Raw genomic sequence first — 20618 nt, 5'->3', positions numbered from 1 at the left:
AGCATTGGACCAACTGTTGGAGTTAGAGCTGACCTCAATTTTTGTATATATAAGAATCCAGATTTTTTTTCATAGAGATAGATAGATTAGATAGATAGATAGATAGATAGATAGATAGATAGATAGATAGATAGATAGAGTGTATACAAGTTATATAGTATAAGGTTTATCAATTATCATATAGAATAGAAAAGGACAATAAAACAAAACAATTTACCAATAAAAATAATATCAAAGATATGAAATATGTAATTATGGCATGAGGGTTGGGCTGGTGCAGGTCAGGCTCTGCTCCCAGGAAACAAGGCAAAGGATAAGAGGAAATGGCCTCCACTTCTGCCAGGGAGGCTTAGATTGGGTAGGAGGGAAAAATTTCTCCTCTGAAAGGGTTGTCAAGCGCTGGCACAAGCTGCTCATGAAATTGGTGGAATTGTTACTGCTTGAGGGACTAAAGGATAATGTGGATGTGGCATTTAGGGACATGGTTTCGAGGTGGATTTGTCAGAGTCAGGTTGGTGCCCTCCAACTTGGTGGCAGGACGAATGTGGGGCGGGACACAGCCCAGATGCTGGCAGCTGTGACCTGACTCAAGCCATACCCATGAGCCTGACACGTTGGCTGGCACCAGTGCTGGCAGCTGAGCCACTGGCCACAGGCCACCTCACCCCACTGCAGAACCCTTTCAGGGTCAAGCTGGGCTGAGAGAGAAAGGTCAGCAGCTCTCCCAGCTCCTCAGCACAAGGTGAGAAAAAAGAAACACACGTAGCCATCTACCCCTTGAAGTGACACATCATAACAGAGGAAAGAGAGGGGCAAAGGCACAATTTTGAGATCCATCTACACAACACTGGCAAGGGACCATTCAAATCCAGGTCTCCAGCATTGAAAATGACACAGCTTTTCCTGCTGCTAAAATACTCCAAACAAAACACCACACAAAGCCCAAACCCAAACAATAAGGTTTGAATTTTCCGTGATTGAGGGCTGATAGAAGCTGCTGCCTGGTGCTGATGGTCTCTTCTCTGCACGTTTCTCGTCTTTGCTCATCTCAGGGCTCCACAAAGCCAGGGCAGGGTTGCTTCCTGCTCTTGCCTGTGCTGACACCAAACAGCCTTGGGGTGCCCAGTGCTGTTAGCAGGAGAGCTGGTGAAAGTCGCCACAACCCACGCAGCCTTCTCCTCCAAGGCTCCACAAATACCATGGCAGGAAGCTGTAGTCTAAGCTGCATTTCACTTGAGATCCCTTCTTCACAGTCTCGCTGTGCAGGTCAGCAACATTCACACAGACATCCGGGAACATCCCAGTACGGAATTTCACTCCAAACCTTTCCATTCTCTACAGGGAAAATTCTGATTTTTCCTTCTGCTAGGAAGGGGATGGATTCCCTTGGCTGATGGATTTGGCACCAAGCTTGTCCTCACATGGAAACACTTCTGGGAAACCTGAAACACTTCTGCCCACTGACAACCCCTTTTGTCCCTCTGGATCATGGGAAGTTCAGTGCAAAAGCAGCACCTTCCTCTCCTCTGCCAGGAGCTGGCTTCACAGCCCAGCTGCCTGACACGGTGCAGATGGTCCCCGAAGGGAGGTTGTAGCTAGGTGGGGATCATTATATTAGCCCAGAGAACAAAAAAGATTGCAAGAGGAAAATGAGTTTAGGTTGTGCACGGTAGCTTTTGATGGGATCTCTAGGAAATATTCCTGCAAAGAAAAGGATATCAAGCTGAGGAACAGGCTGCCTAGGGAAATGGCTGAGTCAGCACGCTCAGAAAGGTTTCAAAGTCATGTGCATGTGGCATTTGGGGACCTGGCTGATGGGCGCAGCAGGCAGTGTTAAGTGTGCAGTTGGACTGTGTGATCTTCAGGGATTTTTTCAACCTCGCTGACACAGAGATTGAAGTGCACCTCAACCAGTAAGGAATCAAAGCTTAGACTCAATGATCCTCAAGGCTGCCTTCCAACATGGATGTCTAGGAGATTGCCAATGCAGGTGAATGCAGATGAAAAGAAATCCAAAATAAAGAACAATGGCAGTTGTTGGAAGAAGATTCACACAAAGGCAGCCTTAAGCATTACACCAGGGCCACTGGGAGTGGCTGAGGCAGGTTGGGGACAAAGGGTGGGGCTGGCTGGGTTGTGATGTGCTGTGACACCTGTGACATCACGGGGGACATGTCACAATTGGGGCAGCTCTAAAAGGCCCCAGCAGGTAACGCTGGCCTGGCATTGCTTGGGCAAGCGGTGAGTGCGCACGTGCTGGGGAGCCTGGGCTGGGGACAAGGATTGGGGCAGAAACGCCTCACCCGGGGCTGGGTTCTCCCCCTGCATGCAGGGACAGCCCCTCATGGGACAGCCTTGGGCAGCCCACAGTGCTGCTTCTGCTGCTGCTGGGACAGCAGGACAGGCCTTGCTGCCTGCCAGCTGTCTGGAGCCCTGTCGTTCCTGCCCCAAGATGCCTGCGATTCCCATCCCTGCTGCCCTCATTGTCATGTCCCACCCTCACAGCCCCACTCAAGGCCTTCTCTTCATCCTCCTCCAGACCATGGATCCCATAACTTTCCTTTACGTGCTCCTGCAAAGCCTCATCCACCACCTGCGGGGCGTGGGGGATGTTTGGGATGAGGAAACACGTCAGCGCATGGAGGAGCATGCAAAGCGCCAGGAACAGAAAAAGCTTCTGCTGGAGTTGCAGGTGGAGCAGCTGGCCCTAACGCAGAGTGGAGCTGCACAATATTTGCCACTGTTAGCAATTGCTGCATTTCTGGTCCTTGTCTTGGTCCTATGGTTTATGGGGTGGAGAAGTACCCTGAGGAGAGAGGAGTTTCAAGAAGAAAATGTGAATGCAAATGAAGAAGAGGATGTTGGTAATGAAGTACTTGTTCGCATTCAAGAGAACATAGGAAGAAATCTAATGGAGCGCATAGAGTGGCCTGTACAGGACCTGCAGGCAGGCTGCGAGTGGACAATTGGCCTCATGGAGAACTATATAGCTTACTTTGGAGAGGTGTTATCAAACAGTTTCTACCCAGTCCTGCAGCCAGCCATCGGGGTGGGCAGTGCCTTTGAAGGCTGGAGTCCCCGTGAGCAGGATGTTGTGTATCAGGTGCTCATCCCCATGACTCCTCCGCCAGGCCACAGCTTCCACCTGGAGCTGGACTCTGCAGGGCACAGGCACGTGAGGAACTTCCGTGTCCGCGTGCAGCTGGAGTGCACCTGCACAGGAGAGCAGCAGGGGGAGAACCTGCTGTGCTTCCTGCACCAGCCCGAGGAGGAGCTGAGGAGCAATCAGGAGCCCAGCCTCCTGGACACCCTGTGCACCGACTGCTACCTGGATGTGCACAAAACTGCCCGCTGGTTCTGCCAGCTGGTGAGAGCAGTCTGGCCAGCTCTGCCTCACTCACACAACTGGCACTTGACGCTGCTGCCCTCCAGACGATCCTGCCAGTTCAAGGTGAGCAATGGCATTGAAAGCTTCAGGATGGAGATGCTGTTTGGGGTGAGGAGAGATGACTCAGACATCTTTGTGAGCAGCCAGACTGCAGAGGCCTACACCCCAAGCACAACCTGGCCAGAGACCTATGCTGTGGCAGAGGCAAAGTTCTTCAACCACATCGCCAGCCAGGCCCCACCTGACAGTCTGCACCTCAAATGCCTCCAGTTCTTCGTCCGTCTTCAGCTGGGCATTGGCTTCTCCACCTACACCATGAAGACCATTGTCATGCACCTCCTGAACACCGTTCCCGTGTCACACTGGCGCAGGAGACATTTCCTGAGGCGACTGATCAGTGTCAGCGAGAGCCTGCGCTTATCCCTGGAAATGAAACGCCTCAACCACTTCATTGTGGGCAATCCGAGGCTTCCTGAAGAGATCTGTTTGCCCTCAGATGTTCAAACTGCTGAGCCACCCAACCTCTTCCATCACCTGGCAATGGATCCGGTTGCCCACTCCCAGGGGATAGGCGAGTACCTGGAGCTGCAACATCGGCTCATAGAGATCCTTACACCGTAGGACTGAAAGGGATTCTGCTGCACAGAGCTGTGCTGTGCTGCTCACACCTGGCAGGAGAGACCCACCACATACCATAAATTTAAGGAGAAGAGGATACATACAAAGGCTCTGGCAAAGGTCCTACAGCCTCTCCTGCTGCCTCAGCAGGTGGAGGGCATGGGAGGATTTATTGTACCTCCTTGTATCATTTCATTTTCCTCAAAAAAGGCATCCAATTCTGCATAAAGCCGTGCTGTAATATCCCCACTCCAAAAATTTCACATGAAGAGAACATGCTCTACTCGTATGGCCAAAGTCAACAAACCCCACCTGTAACACACAGTTGTTCCTGGCCTTTGAGAAGGGCCAAAAATTGGAGTATGAAAGATAGAGGAATGTGGGACAGAAAAAGAAAAAAGAAACAGGGCAAAGAAGACATAGAGGAAAAATCAGCGCTCCTTGGCCAGGATCATTCAATGGATGGAGTCTCTCCTCGTATCAGAAAGGGAAACCATTAGGTCAGCATTGGACCAACTGTTTGGAGCTGACCTCAGATTTTGTATAGATAAGAATCTAGATTTTTATTTCATATAGATATATATATAGTGTATACAAATTATATCTTAAACAGTTTTTCAATTATCATATAGAATAGTAAAATACAACAAAATAAAACAATTTACTAATAAAATAATATCAAATATATGAAACATGTAATTATCATATCATTAAAAAATTCTAAAGATTTGAATATGTAATTATGTTTACATAACAATAATAGAGCACATATTTAGTTTGACTACCTGTTGTGACACATATTAATGCTGTCAGTGCATTTATGCCTGTAAAGATTTTAATACAATAGATATATTTATAATACACATAGTATACATCTAAGATATATACTATATACATTATCTATGAATATTATTATATAATATATGTCATATGTCATAAAGAATATTTTATATATTTTAGATTAGTTTTATATACAAGTAAAGCAATATCTAGTGTCTGTTGCAACCCATACTAATCCTGTATAGTTAGTACATTTATAAGTGGCAAGCTTTGCTCTTGTTTCAATAAAATGCAATATGTTGGAATCTGGAGTGTGCAAAACTTTACTGATCTCAACCAGGCCTATTGTATTGGTTAATATTATGTGCTCTGTATCTTGGCCTCTCAACTGTATCCTTGAATTCAGCCAAACTCACAGTGCTGAACACAAATTAAACCCAGCCATTCCCAGCCCCTTTGATCACAGAATCACAGAATGGCTTAGCCTGGAAGGGTCCTTAGGAATTGTCTTGTTCCAGCCGTGCTGCCAAGGCCAGGGACACCTTCCACTATCCCAGGTTCTCCAAGGCCCATCCAGCCTGGCCTGGAACGCTGCCAGGGCTGGGGCAGCCACGGCTTCTGTGGGCAGCGGGGCCAGGGCCTCATGGGCCTCCCAGCCAAGGCTTCCTTCCCCACAGCCCATCTCAGCCTGCCCTGGGGCGCTGGGAAGCCACGGGCCCTGGAGCTGTCCCTGCAGGCCCTTGGACACAGCCCCTCTGCAGGGCTCTGCTGGGCCCCTGCAGGGACTGAAAGGCCGCAGGAAGGGCCCCTGGAGAAGGCCTTGGAGAGCTCTGGGGCCAGGAGTGGCACCATGAGGGCAGCGAGCGGGGCCTGGCGCCTCCGTCCGTGCACAGGGAGGGCACACGCCTTAGCAGAGCTGAGTTACACTTCCTAAGGGGAGCTCTGCTCAGCTCAGAAACCCAGCCGTGAGTGGCCTCTAGCTGGAGCCAGAGGTTTATGTATTTCACTCTAGTCCTGGAGAAGCCCAAGGAGTGAATGGCTGCAGACGTGCTTGCCCTTTCCACAACATCAATCTTCCCTTGTCTCTAGCTGATTCCCAGTCTTGTTAAAGCACCCTGAGCAGGGGAAGAGGGAAACAGCCATTTCCAATCGTTCGCCTAGCACAAATCCCACCTACTGATGAATAAAGGGTGGGAATTGCCCACAAAGCACTTGCTGACTTTCTCTACTGCCCTCTAACAGCACAAGCAGAGCCAGCATTCAGACTGCAAGTTAGGACACTGAAAAGAAAAGGGGTTAATCTCTCACTCCGAGCAAGCAAGGGTTAGATAAAAACACGCCTGTGTGGAGTGTGGAATGCTGCTGCAGGTCCCACAGCAGTGGTGGCAAAGGCCTGAGCACAGGGAAGGGAAGAGAGCTGGGAAAGGCTCTGGAGATCAGGTCTGGTGAGGAGCAGCTGAGGGAGCTGGAGGGGCTGAGATTGGAGAAGAGGAGGCTCAGGGAAGATTTTCTCAGCCTGTACAACTCCCCGACAGGAGGGTGAAGCAGCCTGGTGGGGGTCAGGCTCTGCTCCCAGGGAACAAGGGACGCAACAAGAGGAAATGGCCTCCAGTTCTGCCATGGGAGGTTTAGACTGGGTATTAGGGAAAAATTTCTCCTCTGAAAGGGTTGTTAGGGATTGTCAAGGCTGCCCGTGGAATTAGTGGTAGTGTCATGCCTGGAGGCTCTTCAAGAACATGTGGATGTGGCCTTTGGGAACATGGTTTCAGGTGGACTTGTCAGTGTCAGGTGTGGGGTTGGACTCTCTACACTCTTAGAGATCTTTTTCAACCTGAACAATTCCATACTACTGTGATGGGGAGCCAGTTTTAACCCAAAGACTATTTTGTAAGATCATTTCATAAAGTCATCAATAGCAACTTCACTCTAGTGCTCAACCTTCTGCAGCTGCTTATCCCTGTGCTCTCCTTGTCTTCATTTCTACCTTCAGCCTTGGCACAGGAGAATTGGCTTGGGTGGGGTAAGTGGCAGTGGGAAAGCCTCATGCCAAGGGGTTGTAGGTTGGTTTATTTCTGCCGAAGTAGGAGCTGCCTCCAGAAAAGGTTGTGATACCTCTAGTCCCTATTGACATTTTTTGACTGCCCTGAGGTGAGTTACAGACTGCAAAAAGTGTTGGTCAAACTGAAGGCTGATCACAGGAAGCACTGATCTGTAACCCCCCTGAACCAAGCAGTAACAAAATCCAGGTTAGCAAAATCCACACAGACGTCCAGGGACATCCCAGCACAGACTTTCACTCCAAACCTTTCCATACTCTACAAGGAAAATTCTCATTTTTCTTTCTGCTTGGAAAGGATGGATTCCCTTGGCTGATGGATTTGGCACCAAGCTTCTCCTCACATGGAAACGCTTCTGGGCAACCTGAAATTCCTCTGCGCACCAATAACCCCTTTTGTCCCTCTGGATCATGGGAAGTTCTATGCAAGGCAGCACCTTTCTCTCCTCTGCCAGGAGCTGGCTTCACAGCCCAAACCCCTTTTCTCCAAATACTGCAAAAATCAGGTAATTCCCACACTGCCAATTTTGTTCCCACCCAAGTTTTGCAGTCTGATGCTTCAGGACATGTAATCTTCCAAAATGTCCTGCCCCTAGGAAGGGGGTTGGACTCTGCAAGGTGGCTGTGGAAGGTCAGTTGAGGAAATACTGTCAAATGATCTTAAGCTCCTTTGAAAAGGAAATGTGTGATGTTCAGTGGCATTTTCTGGTTTAGCGCTAAGCGATCAAAGTGCAACAACTAAATGGGACTCTCCCTAACAGAAATGTGAAATATTTTAGCAAAAGAAAGATTTTTGGTTTTGAGAATTATGTCTTCCAGAGAGAATTCCTTTCATGGAATATCCCTTGCTCAATCCCAACTTGCTTTGATTTTTTTCCCCCTTCTCCCTGCTTCTGTGCTGTGATGGCAACACAGCTGCTGGATGGGATGGACATTGCTTTGTAGCATCAGTGTTCCTGGTGAAATGCTTCTTCCAGGGTGGAAGGACCTTTGCATTACTGCGGTCATCCAGAGCATCAGCACCGGAGTTCAGCACTCTGCTCTGACTGTGGCATGTGTAAAAAAAAATCTCACTCCTGAGAGTGAGAACCACACACTTGAGGTTCATCCTCAGCCAGCCTGAGCCAGTGGCTTCCAAGGGTGGCTTCTCAGCTCTGCCAGCTGGCAGTTTTCTCCTCTGAGCCTTCATGTTTCTCCATGTCTCAGAGGCACGAGTGTTTCTAGACACACTCCAAAAGCAGCTGTGAGCCCGACACAGAGCCTACTACAGTGTTCACCACTGAGCAAACACTGAGTACAGGGCTGTAAGGCACTTCACTTTCAGTCAGACAGATGATAGGTTTATGAAATCTGGGCTGTGAAAACACTAATGGTTTTCTAACAAAATGTAATGTTCATTGCCCAAGACTCTGCCCTCTAAATCAGGACCTCTGCAGACCCAGTCCCAACTTTCCCATTGCTTCCAGACACAGAGGTTTTGGCTGAACAAATGCAGTACTTTTCCCCAGAGTGGTGAGACAGCAGCTCCCCTCCTCCTTTCAGCTAAATTCCCACTGCCAGACAGGTTTTCAGCCCCCTCCTTTGGCCAAAGCATCCATATGTATTTGTGTTTTGTGACTTTGAAGAAAACGTAAATGGACTTATTTTATTAACAGCCAACAGACACTTCAAAGCAAAAATGTAGTTGAGAAATTAATCATTCTGCACTTCCAAACTGAGATTTATTATGACTCCTAAAATAAGTTTGAAATGAACCAAAAGCTAAATGCATGAATCACTCTTTTAAAATAAAGTCAGAACTTCAATGGAAGGTATGTGTACTGGTAAAATTAAATGCAAGAACATCTAATTTTCTTCATTTAAGATAATATTAATGTGTTGTCCCTTAGCATCTCAATGGCTTGGGGAAAGTGTTTCTCTTTAGCAGAAAAGGTTAATACTTTTCCAGATTATTGAAAAGGTTTTGTTTCCCACTTTTTTTCTCCTTTTTTTTTTTTTTTTTTTTCTTTTTTTTTCAGTGTGTGTAGAGGGGTTGTCTAAAAAGCTAAATTAACTTCCTCTGAGAAAATGCTCACTTTCAGTGTTTACCGGGCAAAGAAGGCCATTGTCTTGGGAAAATGGCTCTGATGGGAATTTGAATTCAGGAACAGGGCACTAACATTTGCTGAGCTGGATGGATAATAAGTGGGACAGAGTTTCACCTAAGGAGTTATATTCACAGATTCTTGGTGGGTTTTTTTTCCATAGTTCTTCCAAGTACACAGTTTGCCAAAAATTGGTAGGAAAATATGGCCAGCTCCAGGTGCAGCTTCAAGAGTGTATTGTTTAATAACCATCACTGCCAGTTGCCACTTTGGGAGCTGGTTCCCAGAAGCTCCTGGGAAGAGGGTGAGATACACCCTGCTTGCTCCTGTGATCACAGGCAGTGAACAGACAGAACCCATTTCACAGGTAGGACTGTGACCAGAGGAGCTCCTTTAATAACCCTGCCATGTTTTCTCAGCCAATTTTCTTGCTTGTGTGCCTGGCTGAGCGAGGATGCTGCTTTCCCAGCTGTGGCAAATCATTCTGCATTGGCCTCGGAGCTCATCAGCTCATTCTAAGTTATTTTCACTGTGTTATAACTCTGTTTCCACTGATGAGTACATTCTGTGTTTTCCTCAAAATGTATAGAACCGAAAATCTCACTAGGCAGAACAGCTTTGCCTTTTTTTGAATTATTTGTAGGCAAGATATGCTTTGCCCCAAGGGCTGGAAAGACTCAGCTTCCCCTAATTAACATTTGTCTAATGCACCAAAGTGTCTTGGAATACTTTTATTTTCTGTCCGCCTTGGCTTAAATTTCAAAAGCACAGAATCAAACTAACTACAAATAAATGACAGCTTTGCGCTGCAGGGATAAACTGCCTGGACAAAAATGCTTCAGCGATATGAAAGGGAAATTCAAACATCAACATCGAGTCCTTAGACACTTTTGAAAGAGTTTCCTGTTTTGCCAATCCTTTAGGGCCGGGCGGTGAGTTCATGAAGAGCCTGCTCAGAGCTTGCTGACACGGGCAGGCCAGCTCACAGTGGGGACAGCACGTATGACAGTGGCACCTCACTGCTGCAGACACACAGCTGAGTTTGCAGCAGAAACCCACCCCAAAACAGGCTGCTTGCTTCGAATCTCTCACCAAAACTGGGCAAGAGCTTCAGTCACCTCAGCTTCCAGAAGATGGGGCTGTGCTTCCTCTCAGTATCATCCTGCCTGGTGGGATACTCACATCACTCATTCCCACTCATAGCGCTCAGCAAAAAAACCTTAGAATCACATTATTGTTTAGGTTGGAGAACATATCTGAGATCATTGAGTCCAACTGCTACCCCAGCACTGTTAACCCCACCACTAAATCATGTCCCAAAATGCCACATCCACACACCTTTTGAACACCTCCAGGGATAGTGACTCAATCACTGCCCTGGACAGTGTGTTTCAATACCTGACTATCCTTTCAGTGAAGGAATTTCACCTAATACCCAATCTAAACCTCCTGTTACACAGCTTGAGGCTATTTCTTCTGTTACTTGTTACCTGGGGAAAGACATTCACCCCACCTGGCCCCACCCTCCTGTCAGGGAGTTATGGAGAGTGAGAAGGTCCCCCTTAAACTCCTTTTCTTCAGATTTAATCCCCCCAGCTCCCTCAGCTGCTCCTCATCAGACTTGTTCCCCAGACCCTTTCCCAGCTCCATTGCCCTTCCCTGGACACACTCCAGCCCCTTAATGTCTTTCTTGCAGTGAGAGGTTCAACACTGAGCACAAGACTTGAGGAGTACTCTGGTATAGAGATTGTTTGCATGTGACTGTCCTTCCCTAGCCCAAAAATCACTGTGTCATGTTTGCACGTGTTGCTGCTCTGGAGCTGGGCTGTGCAAAGATGGTGGTGTCAGCCCAAAGGGAGATTAAATGATTGTGGAGGAATTTCTTTATCACCATCCTGTGTAAATAGAGATTAGAGACAGAACATTTTCCTTACAGCTGTGTTTCTGCAAACAGGAGGGAATACAGGGCCAGGCAGTATTACAGAGCCAGCTTCAAGGGTGTTGTTGCGAATCCAAGAGGACATGGACACATCACAGTGTCCAGATAAAGTGAGAATGCCACTCTGCCTGTAGTGCATTCCTCCATTGGCAGTGTCTAGAGGAACAGCAAGGCACTGAGTTCACATGGCCAGGTTTGTGTTAGTCCCAGCTGAGCCTCAGTGACCTGCTCCTTGAAGGGAGGTCACTGTGTTTGTCCTCCAGGGAAAGGTCTCTGTAGGCAGTGGAATTCCAGGATCCCTGAAGGGGTTCCTGTAACATTTCTATCCCTGGCAGTGTTCCAGGCAAAGTTGGATGGGGCTCTGAGCCCCCTGGTCTAATGGAAGGTGTCCCAACTCATGGCAGGGGGGTTTGAACAAAATGGTCTTGAGGGTCCCTTCCAACCCAAAACATTCTATGATTCTATGACATACAGATGAGAGCAAGCAGGAGCTCGAGGTGGAAGTTCAGTATTTCAAATATTTGTTGTGATTGCTTTCTCAGATAAATTGCTTTCCTTTGGGGTGGGTGGCTAATTCTCTGCACCAAACACTCAATTCTGACCAGAAGAGGTGAGCTGTGTGTGATATAGGAGAGTATATAATGTAGTTTTCCATGTTTCAGTGGCTGCCTCCTTCCTTGCAAGCTGGCCTTGGAAGGCATACAGAGCAGAGTAAAAATAAAGTAGTATTCATCACTGGTAATGAAAAGTACTCCTACCCCAAAAGAGAGAGGAGGAACATTTTACAGAGTTTGAGGTGCAGGCATTCACCAGAGCAGGTCCTGCTGTGTGCTTGGATGGCACCCAGTCCACGTCCCATTGCTGTTTACTCTGTAAATATTGATTTCCCAATGGGAACAACTGTTGTACAGGACAGCCAGAGTTAACCAACAGCTCTGAGAAAAAAAATAAAAAAGCCAGCCACACGCATGCCTCACTCCTGCAGCATTCCTGAGACAAGGCTGTATTTTTATCATCTGCAAAACCAGCTACATCTGCTGTGCTGAGCTATAACTGGAATCCCGACTCCCTCATTATGACCTCTGTCAGAGAAGCGAGCCAGCTCCTCTGGGGTATAATTTAAATTCTACCCGGTTCCATGGCTTTCCCGAGAAAAAGATAACACCCTAGTGCATGAAATCAGATGAGAGACTAGCATGGCTCAGCTGCTGCAAGAGGACATGCTGTATGCACAACTTTATCTTTCCTGAAAGTCCTTCCAGACCACAAGTGTCTGCTGCTGCTACGGATGAACTTTATTGAAAACCATCTCCCACATTTTAGCCTCCTCCTGCACACTGCAGCTTTGAAGCGTGGAGCTTTCTCCCTCCACCTGCCTCCAGGGGCTGTGGGTTTGCTGCTCTCTTGGGTGCTGAGCAAACGCTGCCCCTTTGCAGCCACCCTTTGCAGGCACACTGGGATCTCCTGCAGCACTCCCAGCTGCCTGCAGGCTTGTCAGAAATGCCTGGATCCCTCCCTTGCATCTGCTGGAGCTCTTGTGTTGCAGAGCTGTTCCCAGAACACCTCACAGGCCAGGCTGGATGCCCTGGCTGCCACAGTTATCTGAGGTTTTGCTCAACTGGTCTGAAAAGCTTCGAAACTCCCAAGAGGAGGGCAAAGCTCCAAGTTGGATGTGAGCCGAAGTCCTCTGCATGCTGAATTAGGGATGCCTCACTCCACAGGGGAAGCTGCAGCAACTGCAACCATCATGGGAGGTTGTTCTCCTGCCAAGGTGTCCTAAAATCAATTAAGAAGATAATATACTACTTTGGTGGCATTTTCTTTTTAGGAAGATCATTTCTGCACCCTCTGACTTCAAAGAAGAATTCCTGAAAACAGGGAAATAATGCCAACACCATCTTCGCTTTGCTCTGATGAGGACTCATGAGAGGAGGAGAAATGTTTCTGAGTTTTGTTGCATCTGTTAACAGGATTCAATTAAGCTGCCAGAAATGATAAGCATTTAGAGGAACATCAGCCATCACTCCTCACTACCAGACAAAATCTTTGTCATGTCAGCGGCCATAAATCATTGTGATTGTACTTGGGAAGTGTTAGACACTGTAACTCATCACCAGGGCCTATTCAGCTTCCCTCAGGGCACTGTTTTACCTGGCCTGCCAAGGTAAATGCTTTGTGCAGTTAGTACACAAGAAAGGAGTATTTGGCTGGTGTAGAAATTGTCTGTTTGCACTGAAAAATAATTTTTTAAAAAGGTTAAAAAAAGGTTCCTTCTAAAACAGATTTAAGATTGCAAGAGACAGGTTGATCGAAAATCAAACTTTCATCCCTAGAGAAAAGCCAGGCTTTCTAAACACTTGGTTTGATACCAAATAAGGGCAATAAAAAGGAAAAATATTTCTATTTTTCACAGGACAGTATTTGTTGCAAAGTTCTGGGACACTTAAGCCTTCCATCCCTGCTCAGCTTGCAGCACACAGATCACTGTGATGCTGGTCCCAAGGGGCTTTGGCCCCAGTTTTTCTCCCAGGCTTAGGCAATATCTGTCATAATGCACCCAGGACAGCATCATAGTGATGGGAGATAAATACAGACCAAAGGGATGTCTCTCTGCACCCAGAGTGCCAGAGGATTTAAGAGCAGAGGCAATAGTGGATGGAGATGAACAGAGAGAAAAACAAAAGGATACAGGAGAGTCCACTCCCCATGAGGGTACAGCCTCAAAGCCTTGGGTACCAGTCCCAGCTTCAATACCTGCAGCCATCACCAGGCAGGACTCAAAGAGGGCAATGAGGTTTTAATGGGAAGAGTAAAAGGCAGCACAGGAGGAAATATGAAGGTGGTGGGATTGAAAGTGGAGCAAGATGTTTCTGATTAACCAAATCCATGCTTGGCCAGGACAGCATCTACCAGGCCATGGAGAGGAAGCTGTGGTGAGGCAGAAGACAGCTGCAGAGAGATAAGTTGGGTGGGTAAATTGGTGGGGTGGGAAACATCACCTCTCTGTGCCACTTTTGAGAATTTGTGCTCCTGATGAGGACGACACAGGCTCAGGTGTTGGCTTTGCTGCACGGATGGGCTGGCAAACAGATGCTAGGAGGAGGGAAGACAGTGGCTTGGGCCAAGATGGGAAGCCTCACCAAGAGCTCTCTGGTGTGGCAAGACTCAGGTTTCCTCAGCATCCTCCTGGTGGGACTTGTCCACCACCTCTTGAATTTCCCAAATTGCCAGGCACTTTTCAAACTTCTGTCAGGAGATGCCAAGCTATGACCCACTCACAGGTGCTTTTTTTCCCTCTTAGTCTCCTAAGGGGCTGGTTGCAAATTGCTTCCTGAAATCAGGCTCCCTCCTTGCACACTGGCAGGCCAAAACAGACCCTTGAGCTGATGGAGGCTCTGGAAAATGTTGTTTCACGCTTGGCTCTTTCAGCGCCCTGCACCAGGCGCAGGAGGCAGTTTGGTCCTTGTGCTTCATTTCAACACCACCAATATTGACCTTTTCTTTCCTTAATGAGAAGGGATTCAGGGAGGTAGGAGGGACAGCAAAGGAGGTTTGTTCTTTGCTTTTGTGTTGTGAGCCATGCAGAGGAAAGGAACACTCAGGGTTCACTTGTGGGGGTTTTCACCTTGACATTGTTGGAAAATAGAAGTGCTGGGCAGGAGGGTTTTACTGCTTTCTGTACTCTGGGAAGGGGTTTTGCCACAAGGCAGAGGAGAGGCCACACTGAAAATCAGCTGTTCTTTGTTTTTTGGGTTTTTGTTGGGTTTTTTTTCCTCCTCAGTCTGCAGATCCAACAATGGGTGCTCAGCAATGGCAGGTTCAGAGTCCATCGCTCAGAGATGAGGGTGAAAAGAACTTGGTCCCTATGAACCAAAATGTCTACCCCGACCTACACTGCTCATGTCCAGAGGTCTCAGTTGGGTCTTTAGGAAAGGGATGTTTTTCCAAATTTCTGTTTCTGGGGTCAGGAAATTGTGATAGGGGTTTTAATTTGGGGGTTTTAATTTGGGGGTTTTAATTTTGGGCTGCTGCATGTGGAGGGAAAAAGGACATTGTGCTTTCAGGACATGTCATGTCCTGAAAGCACAAAACCTCAATAAAAAGAGACAACTTCTATTACTTAAAAAGAAACAAATACAAATCTCATGATTTTGGGAACTTTAATTTACAATTTCTGAAGTCTGAGATTAACAGCACTGCACATCCATGAGACTTGAACAGCAGTAAGTGATTTCCCTAGCTTCATTCAGAACCCAAAAAAGTAACAAGACCTAAAACAAATTAGGAAACTATTTGGCCTCCTGCTCACCTAAATTCAATCTAAGGAGGAATTCCCAGGGAGGATTTCTGAAGGAATTCCCAGTGAGGCAGGTAGGAAAGCCAAAGCACACATCCAGCCTGCAGCCAGTGATTTCCAGCCTGTCTCACCAGTTGTGTGTGCCACAGGCAGTGCAGGATCAGGCTCTCAGCAGGTTCTGGCCCCTGCCCCACGGCAGCCAGTGGCTCTGGTGCCACCCTTCCATCCTGCTCCTAATGGAAGTGATGACTCAGGCTTAATTAAGGAACACACCTTCCTCAGTGTGCGAGCAAGCTCCGTGTCATCTTTGCTTTTACCATGGCTGGTGATGCATCAGCCTCCAGGCTCAACCAATAATATAAATTCTCTTATTTTGTAAACAGAACATAAAAAATAATTTGTTTGGAAATCACCACCAGATTAACAACCTCCAGCTGTAACTTTGATGACTAACTCAGCCTGATCTAACTCAGCTGTGCCAAAGTTCTCATTTGTATAATTTGACATTTTCCTACGGGTTCTCCACAAGGAGGATGGAGAGGAGATGGGTTTTCAGGTGGAGCTGAGGTTTGTTTGAGGTTTGTTTTGAAACTGTGCACTCGATGGGGTGTAAAGATTGTGCAGATCATGTTAGAATAACCTGCTGCAGACCTGTCTGGAAGGAGAAGTAGAAAGGGCTGATCTAGAAATCAGAGAGACATTTTTGCAAAGCTGGAGGCCTGCTTTTGAAAAGCACTGTATTTAGTTGCACACTCACAAAAAGAAATCTCCAAGTTAAACACTTTTAATATCTAAGTCAATTCAAGCCTGTTTTCAGCATGAAGGCACATACAAGCTTTTGTATCAGAAAAAAAAAAAAGCAGGATAAAAATTTGAAATGTGGATCTGTATTTCTCATGGCCTTCAGATTCTTTGTTTCTCTTCCAGGCTGATTTGCTGTGTTACTGTGGATTTATTCAAACTAAGAGGGTCAGCACTTCAGGAAGAACAGATAGATAAGCCAAAAATGTCCAATCCAATGCCATCCATTTTCAGCATTAATTCGGAGCAGCTCCCAGGTTGGGTATGGGTGAGTAGATCCTGGTTGGAGTTAAAAGCAGCTAATTCACTGTATGAGCTCAGGGTACTTTTTACCATGCTCCCCTCTGCATCACAAAAAGCTGTAACATTCAGGAAAATGTACCCTCTGCCTTCCTCATGCCTGAGTTCATATCTAAGATCAAGTTGTAAAGATACTTTTTGACCATGCAGAGTGTGTCTCTTTGCAGGGAAAGGAGAGAGGAGGCTGAGGAAGAGCCCAGACACATGAACAAAAGGAACAATAGGAACTATTCTGCAGGCAGAGGCTGCTGCATTCTTGAACACATTCACGTGGATAAAGGAGATCAAATAAGAGCTTCCAAAACTGCACGATGATAAGAGAAAAATATTACAGTGCTGTTCTGCAGGCTGGCCTGTGCGGTGATTATAGAGCAGTTTGTCCAACACAGCTCCCCAGGGCCAAAATGCAATCAGTAACCCTTCCCTTAGAATCCTGGCTTCTCTGCAGAGCCACAAGAGCATCTGATAATTCCCTGGCAGCCCCAGCCACGGCCAGCCTTGTGCAAAGACGTGGTGAGTTGAATGTCCGGTTTGTGCGCTTTTCACGCGCAGCGGGGCTGGGCTGGAGGCACAGCACAGGGAGGGATGTCCACATCCCTCCTCTGACACTCACCCACTCTTTGCACTTGGGCAAGACATCTAGCTGCAATCCAAGCCCCAGGAGCTGCAGGAGGCATAGAGGGAGCCAGGACTTTGTGCTGGACATCTGCACCCAGGGGAGGTATGTCCCAAAGGAAAGGGATGGGTATTGGGAGAGAGGTGGAGCAGATGGAGCTGGGCTGATGGTGGCAGAGGCGTTTTGGTAGAAGAGCCCAAGGTGGGGTGTAGGTGGGTGTACCACAGGTGGGGACAGGGATGGAGACTCCTATTGTTCAAAAGAAGGCACAAATTCATCACTTCTTGGTTGACTAGAGCTCCAGTTAGAGGCAGTGCCGGAGCAATATATTGCTAGCAGCTCCAGAAAGCTGGAGCTGGGAATTTGAAGAGGAGCACACAAGCAAATATTATCCAGAGCTTCTCCCAGACAGCTCTGGTTGATGTGGAGTACAAACAGCAAGCAAACGAGCAGTTTGTATTGCAGCTCCATTAGGGCTCCGTGCCTGTGCTCCGGGGCTGGCAGGCTGCCCCTGGGCTGAGCCGGGAATGGAGAGGTGCGTCTCCCAGATCCCCTGTTCCTCTGCCAGGGCGTTTCCAAGCAGCTACAAATTGCACCACTTCTGACGCAGGACAGCTCGCAACTGCAGCGCCTGCCCCGCTCCATCTCACTGACTCTGAACTCGAGTGTTTATACCAAACCCCAGAAACGTGGCAGTGCTGCGAGAGGCTTGAAAGATGGATGATGGTAAACATCTCTAAAAGGAGTCCTGGACGTGGAGATGATTTCTGAGCACATCCAAAGGAGCCGCTTCACCTCCGCTTCTCGCCAGCAGAATCACTCAGGGCATCTGTGTTATAAACAGATGGATGGCAGCATATAAAAATAAAATAAAAACAGCAGCAGCTTTTATATACAGCCTCCAGTGCAAGCCCTTCCAGGAGAGACCACTTCAAATAGCAAAGGAATACACATCAAAGCTGGCCCCCAGCATCTCCCAGGTTTGTTGGGGAGCCACAGCATCTTTGTGGGATGAGCCACACCATCTCAAGTGGGAATCCTTCTTCCAGGAGAGAACTGGGAAGAGCAGATCCATTTGGGGCTATCAAGACTGTACGTGTTCAGCTCTGCTTTTGCACCTGCTGAACTCAGGTGGGTGATATGACATTCCTGGAGCATCCTCCCTAGGGAGTGTGTCAGGTGTCATGTCGGGCTGTGCTCAGCTCTGGAAGCAATGGGTACCAAGAGCTCATAGGGAGAATATGGGCCAAAAACACCCCAGCATCGTTAGAGTCCCTTTAATCCAGATTGGGCTGTGTGCTAACAGGATGGTCAGCAGCTCTGATTGCAAAGAGTCATTTGGGAAAAAATGGAGAAAGTCAAACACCCTGTGCCAGTAAAGGTCTTTTGTATCCCGGGGAGGAGCTGGTTGTCTGGAGGGCCAGGCTGCAGCTCCTGTTTTCCATGACAAGGTCGTTAAGGATAGGGCAAGGGTGAATGGATACTCAGCTGCTGTCATCCCCCACAGTCACCCTCTGCAGTGACACCAAGTCAGAGGAAAATCTGGGCTTGGTTACATCACCAACACATAGTTCAGGACCCCCCAAGCAGCCCTTCTGGGGCCAACCCCCTGTACCCAGGATTGGATCTCTGGGTTACCACAGCTCTGCAGTGGCCCATGTGCTGTCTTGGCTGATGAGCAAGGCCAGAGCCAAGAGCCCATACATTTACCATGAAATCAGTCTAATTCCTTTTTCAGGAGAGAGGGACAGAGAATGCAATCTTGTTCCAGCCAAAAGAGGGTTGGTGCCAGCCTGTGCTGGGACAGGATGGATGGCTGGAGGCAGACAGGTCATGGGAGCTCAAGAAAAAAATCTCTGGTGAGCTATGCCTTGAGACTCAGTTGTTCCTGGGCCAGGAGCAGCCCTGGCAGAGCCAGCAGAGCAGGTAATGGGACACAAGAGTCCATTGCCTGTGCTGAAATTCTAGAAAATGACCTTTCCACACGAATAGCATCTGGTGGGGCACCCGTAACACCTACAGCTTCCTTGAGCCAAAAAGACCTCACTGGCAAAGGTATTTTTGTCCTGGGGTAGCTTTTTCTACATGGGATCTTTGCTCCTGCAAAAAACACAGCCTAAAATGTTGTCTGATGAACTGTTACTGTTTCAGTGAAAGCTTTGAGTGTTCTTGACTTAGTGTAAATAAATAATGTAGAAAGAATAATACAGAGCTAATAAAGCTATTATCTGAGAATATTGCAGCCTAATCTCCAGCTCAATGAAGATAATGAGTGTTGAATCATGCCTGGAGCATCCTAAGTAAGCGGCAGTGGTTTTGATAAGGGAGAGAAGTGGATTTTTGGTCTCAGCCTGTTGCTTGCCTGTAGATTTCTGGAGTGATCTGTGTGAGTCCCTAAGTTGGCTATGGGGCCACATTCCTCCTGGTGGCAGAGCTGGCTCAGCCTCCCATCCCCTTCATCCTGGGCAGGCCCAGGGAGCTGGCTGGCTTTGGTCACAGCAGTGTGACCAAGCCAGTGGCACACAGCCCTGCAGCAGGATGGGGATGCCATCCCCAAATCAATGCCGTGTCGCCTCTGCTAGAGCCTTGTGGTGGCTGTGTGTCACCAAACGGGATCAGCCTTCCCCACAGAACCAATTCTCATGAGGAAGGGACTCCATCTGTCTCCAGGGCTGTGTGGGCAGCTCAGGAAGGACAGGCACTGCCCTTGGCTGTTCAGCCACAGTGAAGCACCTTGCCCTGGGGCTGCTGTGATAGTAAGCCCGCGGCCCGAGCAAATTCCTGCTTGTAAAATCCTTTATCCTCACAGAAAGGCAGGCACGGTGCAAAGGGTTTTTGTCGCATTTTATCTTCTTTTTTGCCAAGGTTCCAACAGGTTTGCAGGGCCGGACTCGGTGGTGTTTTGGAGGTAAAGTTGTCAGTGGCAAGGAGCAGAATGGGGCAGGAATGGGCTGCTAAATTCACAGCTTTGCAGCATGAAGCCATCCCAAAATAAAACAAAACACCCCCGGATAAGCTGAGGATACACAAAGGAACTGACAGCCTCTGAATCTGGCTTCACATCAAGGAGTCATAACTTGAAAGCTTTATTTAGACTACTAAGAAAAACAGCTGCAGGAGAGCACCGATGACGTGCTTTGAAGGGGCATTTCTGCAAGGAGAGAAGTGCTGGACTCCTGCTGGAAGTGGAGCACCCAGCCCCTTCAAAAACCCCAGAATTAGACTGGAGAGAATTGCAGAAGGGCAGGATTTGTGTTACCTGAAGAAAATAAAAGTACTTCTGAAAACAAAACTAAAACAAACAAAACCAAACAAAACAAAAACCCAAACCGCACAATTTAAGAATAAAAACCTACCTGGAGGAGGGCTTAGGGGAGTCGGGAGCAAGGGATAGGAGTCGGGGAGTGGATGCAGTGCTTGGCAAGATTTTGGGTTGCCTCTCCCCCAGGTCAAGTCGAGCGTCCCGGTGCTGGGTGGTGGCGAGAGCATCCCCTGCACACGGACCTGAGCAATGTTGGAGAAAAATATTTGCAAGCGTCCAACAGAGCGAGCTTGTTACTGTACCCAGCAGGGCTCTATCGCCGGCTCCCTTTCTGCACAGCCATAAGGAGCGGGGAGGGGGAGATAACTCCAAGGCGAGATTCTTGTGAGCTCATAAATCTCAGTGAGCTGTGTCCTAGGACTGATGAAATCACTGGGAAGCCCAGTGGCCTGGTTTCCACAGTGCTGCCTACCCTGC

The 20618-nt window shown here is 47.9% G+C and overlaps 1 protein-coding gene across 1 annotated transcript; it reads left to right on the top strand.

The window, feature by feature from the left end:
- Positions 1-2326: 2326 nt before the first annotated feature.
- LOC134551496 (inositol 1,4,5-trisphosphate receptor-interacting protein-like 1) lies at positions 2327-4009 on the top strand. The gene has a single exon (XM_063399156.1). It carries the CDS (start codon positions 2327-2329, stop codon positions 4007-4009), a length of 1683 nt encoding a protein of 560 aa, XP_063255226.1.
- Positions 4010-20618: the final 16609 nt, after the last annotated feature.

This window comes from Prinia subflava, chromosome 5 (assembly GCF_021018805.1).
Source record: "Prinia subflava isolate CZ2003 ecotype Zambia chromosome 5, Cam_Psub_1.2, whole genome shotgun sequence".
In the NCBI taxonomy this organism is placed as follows: Eukaryota; Metazoa; Chordata; class Aves; order Passeriformes; family Cisticolidae; genus Prinia; species Prinia subflava.
Note: the sequence above shows the minus strand (reverse complement) of the source record. Positions and strands in the feature narration are given on the sequence as shown.

Coding starts and splice junctions, on each gene's coding strand:
- LOC134551496 (XM_063399156.1), top strand. CDS start 2,327: ATGCAGGGACAGCCCCTCATGGGACAGCCTTGGGCAGCCCACAGTGCT.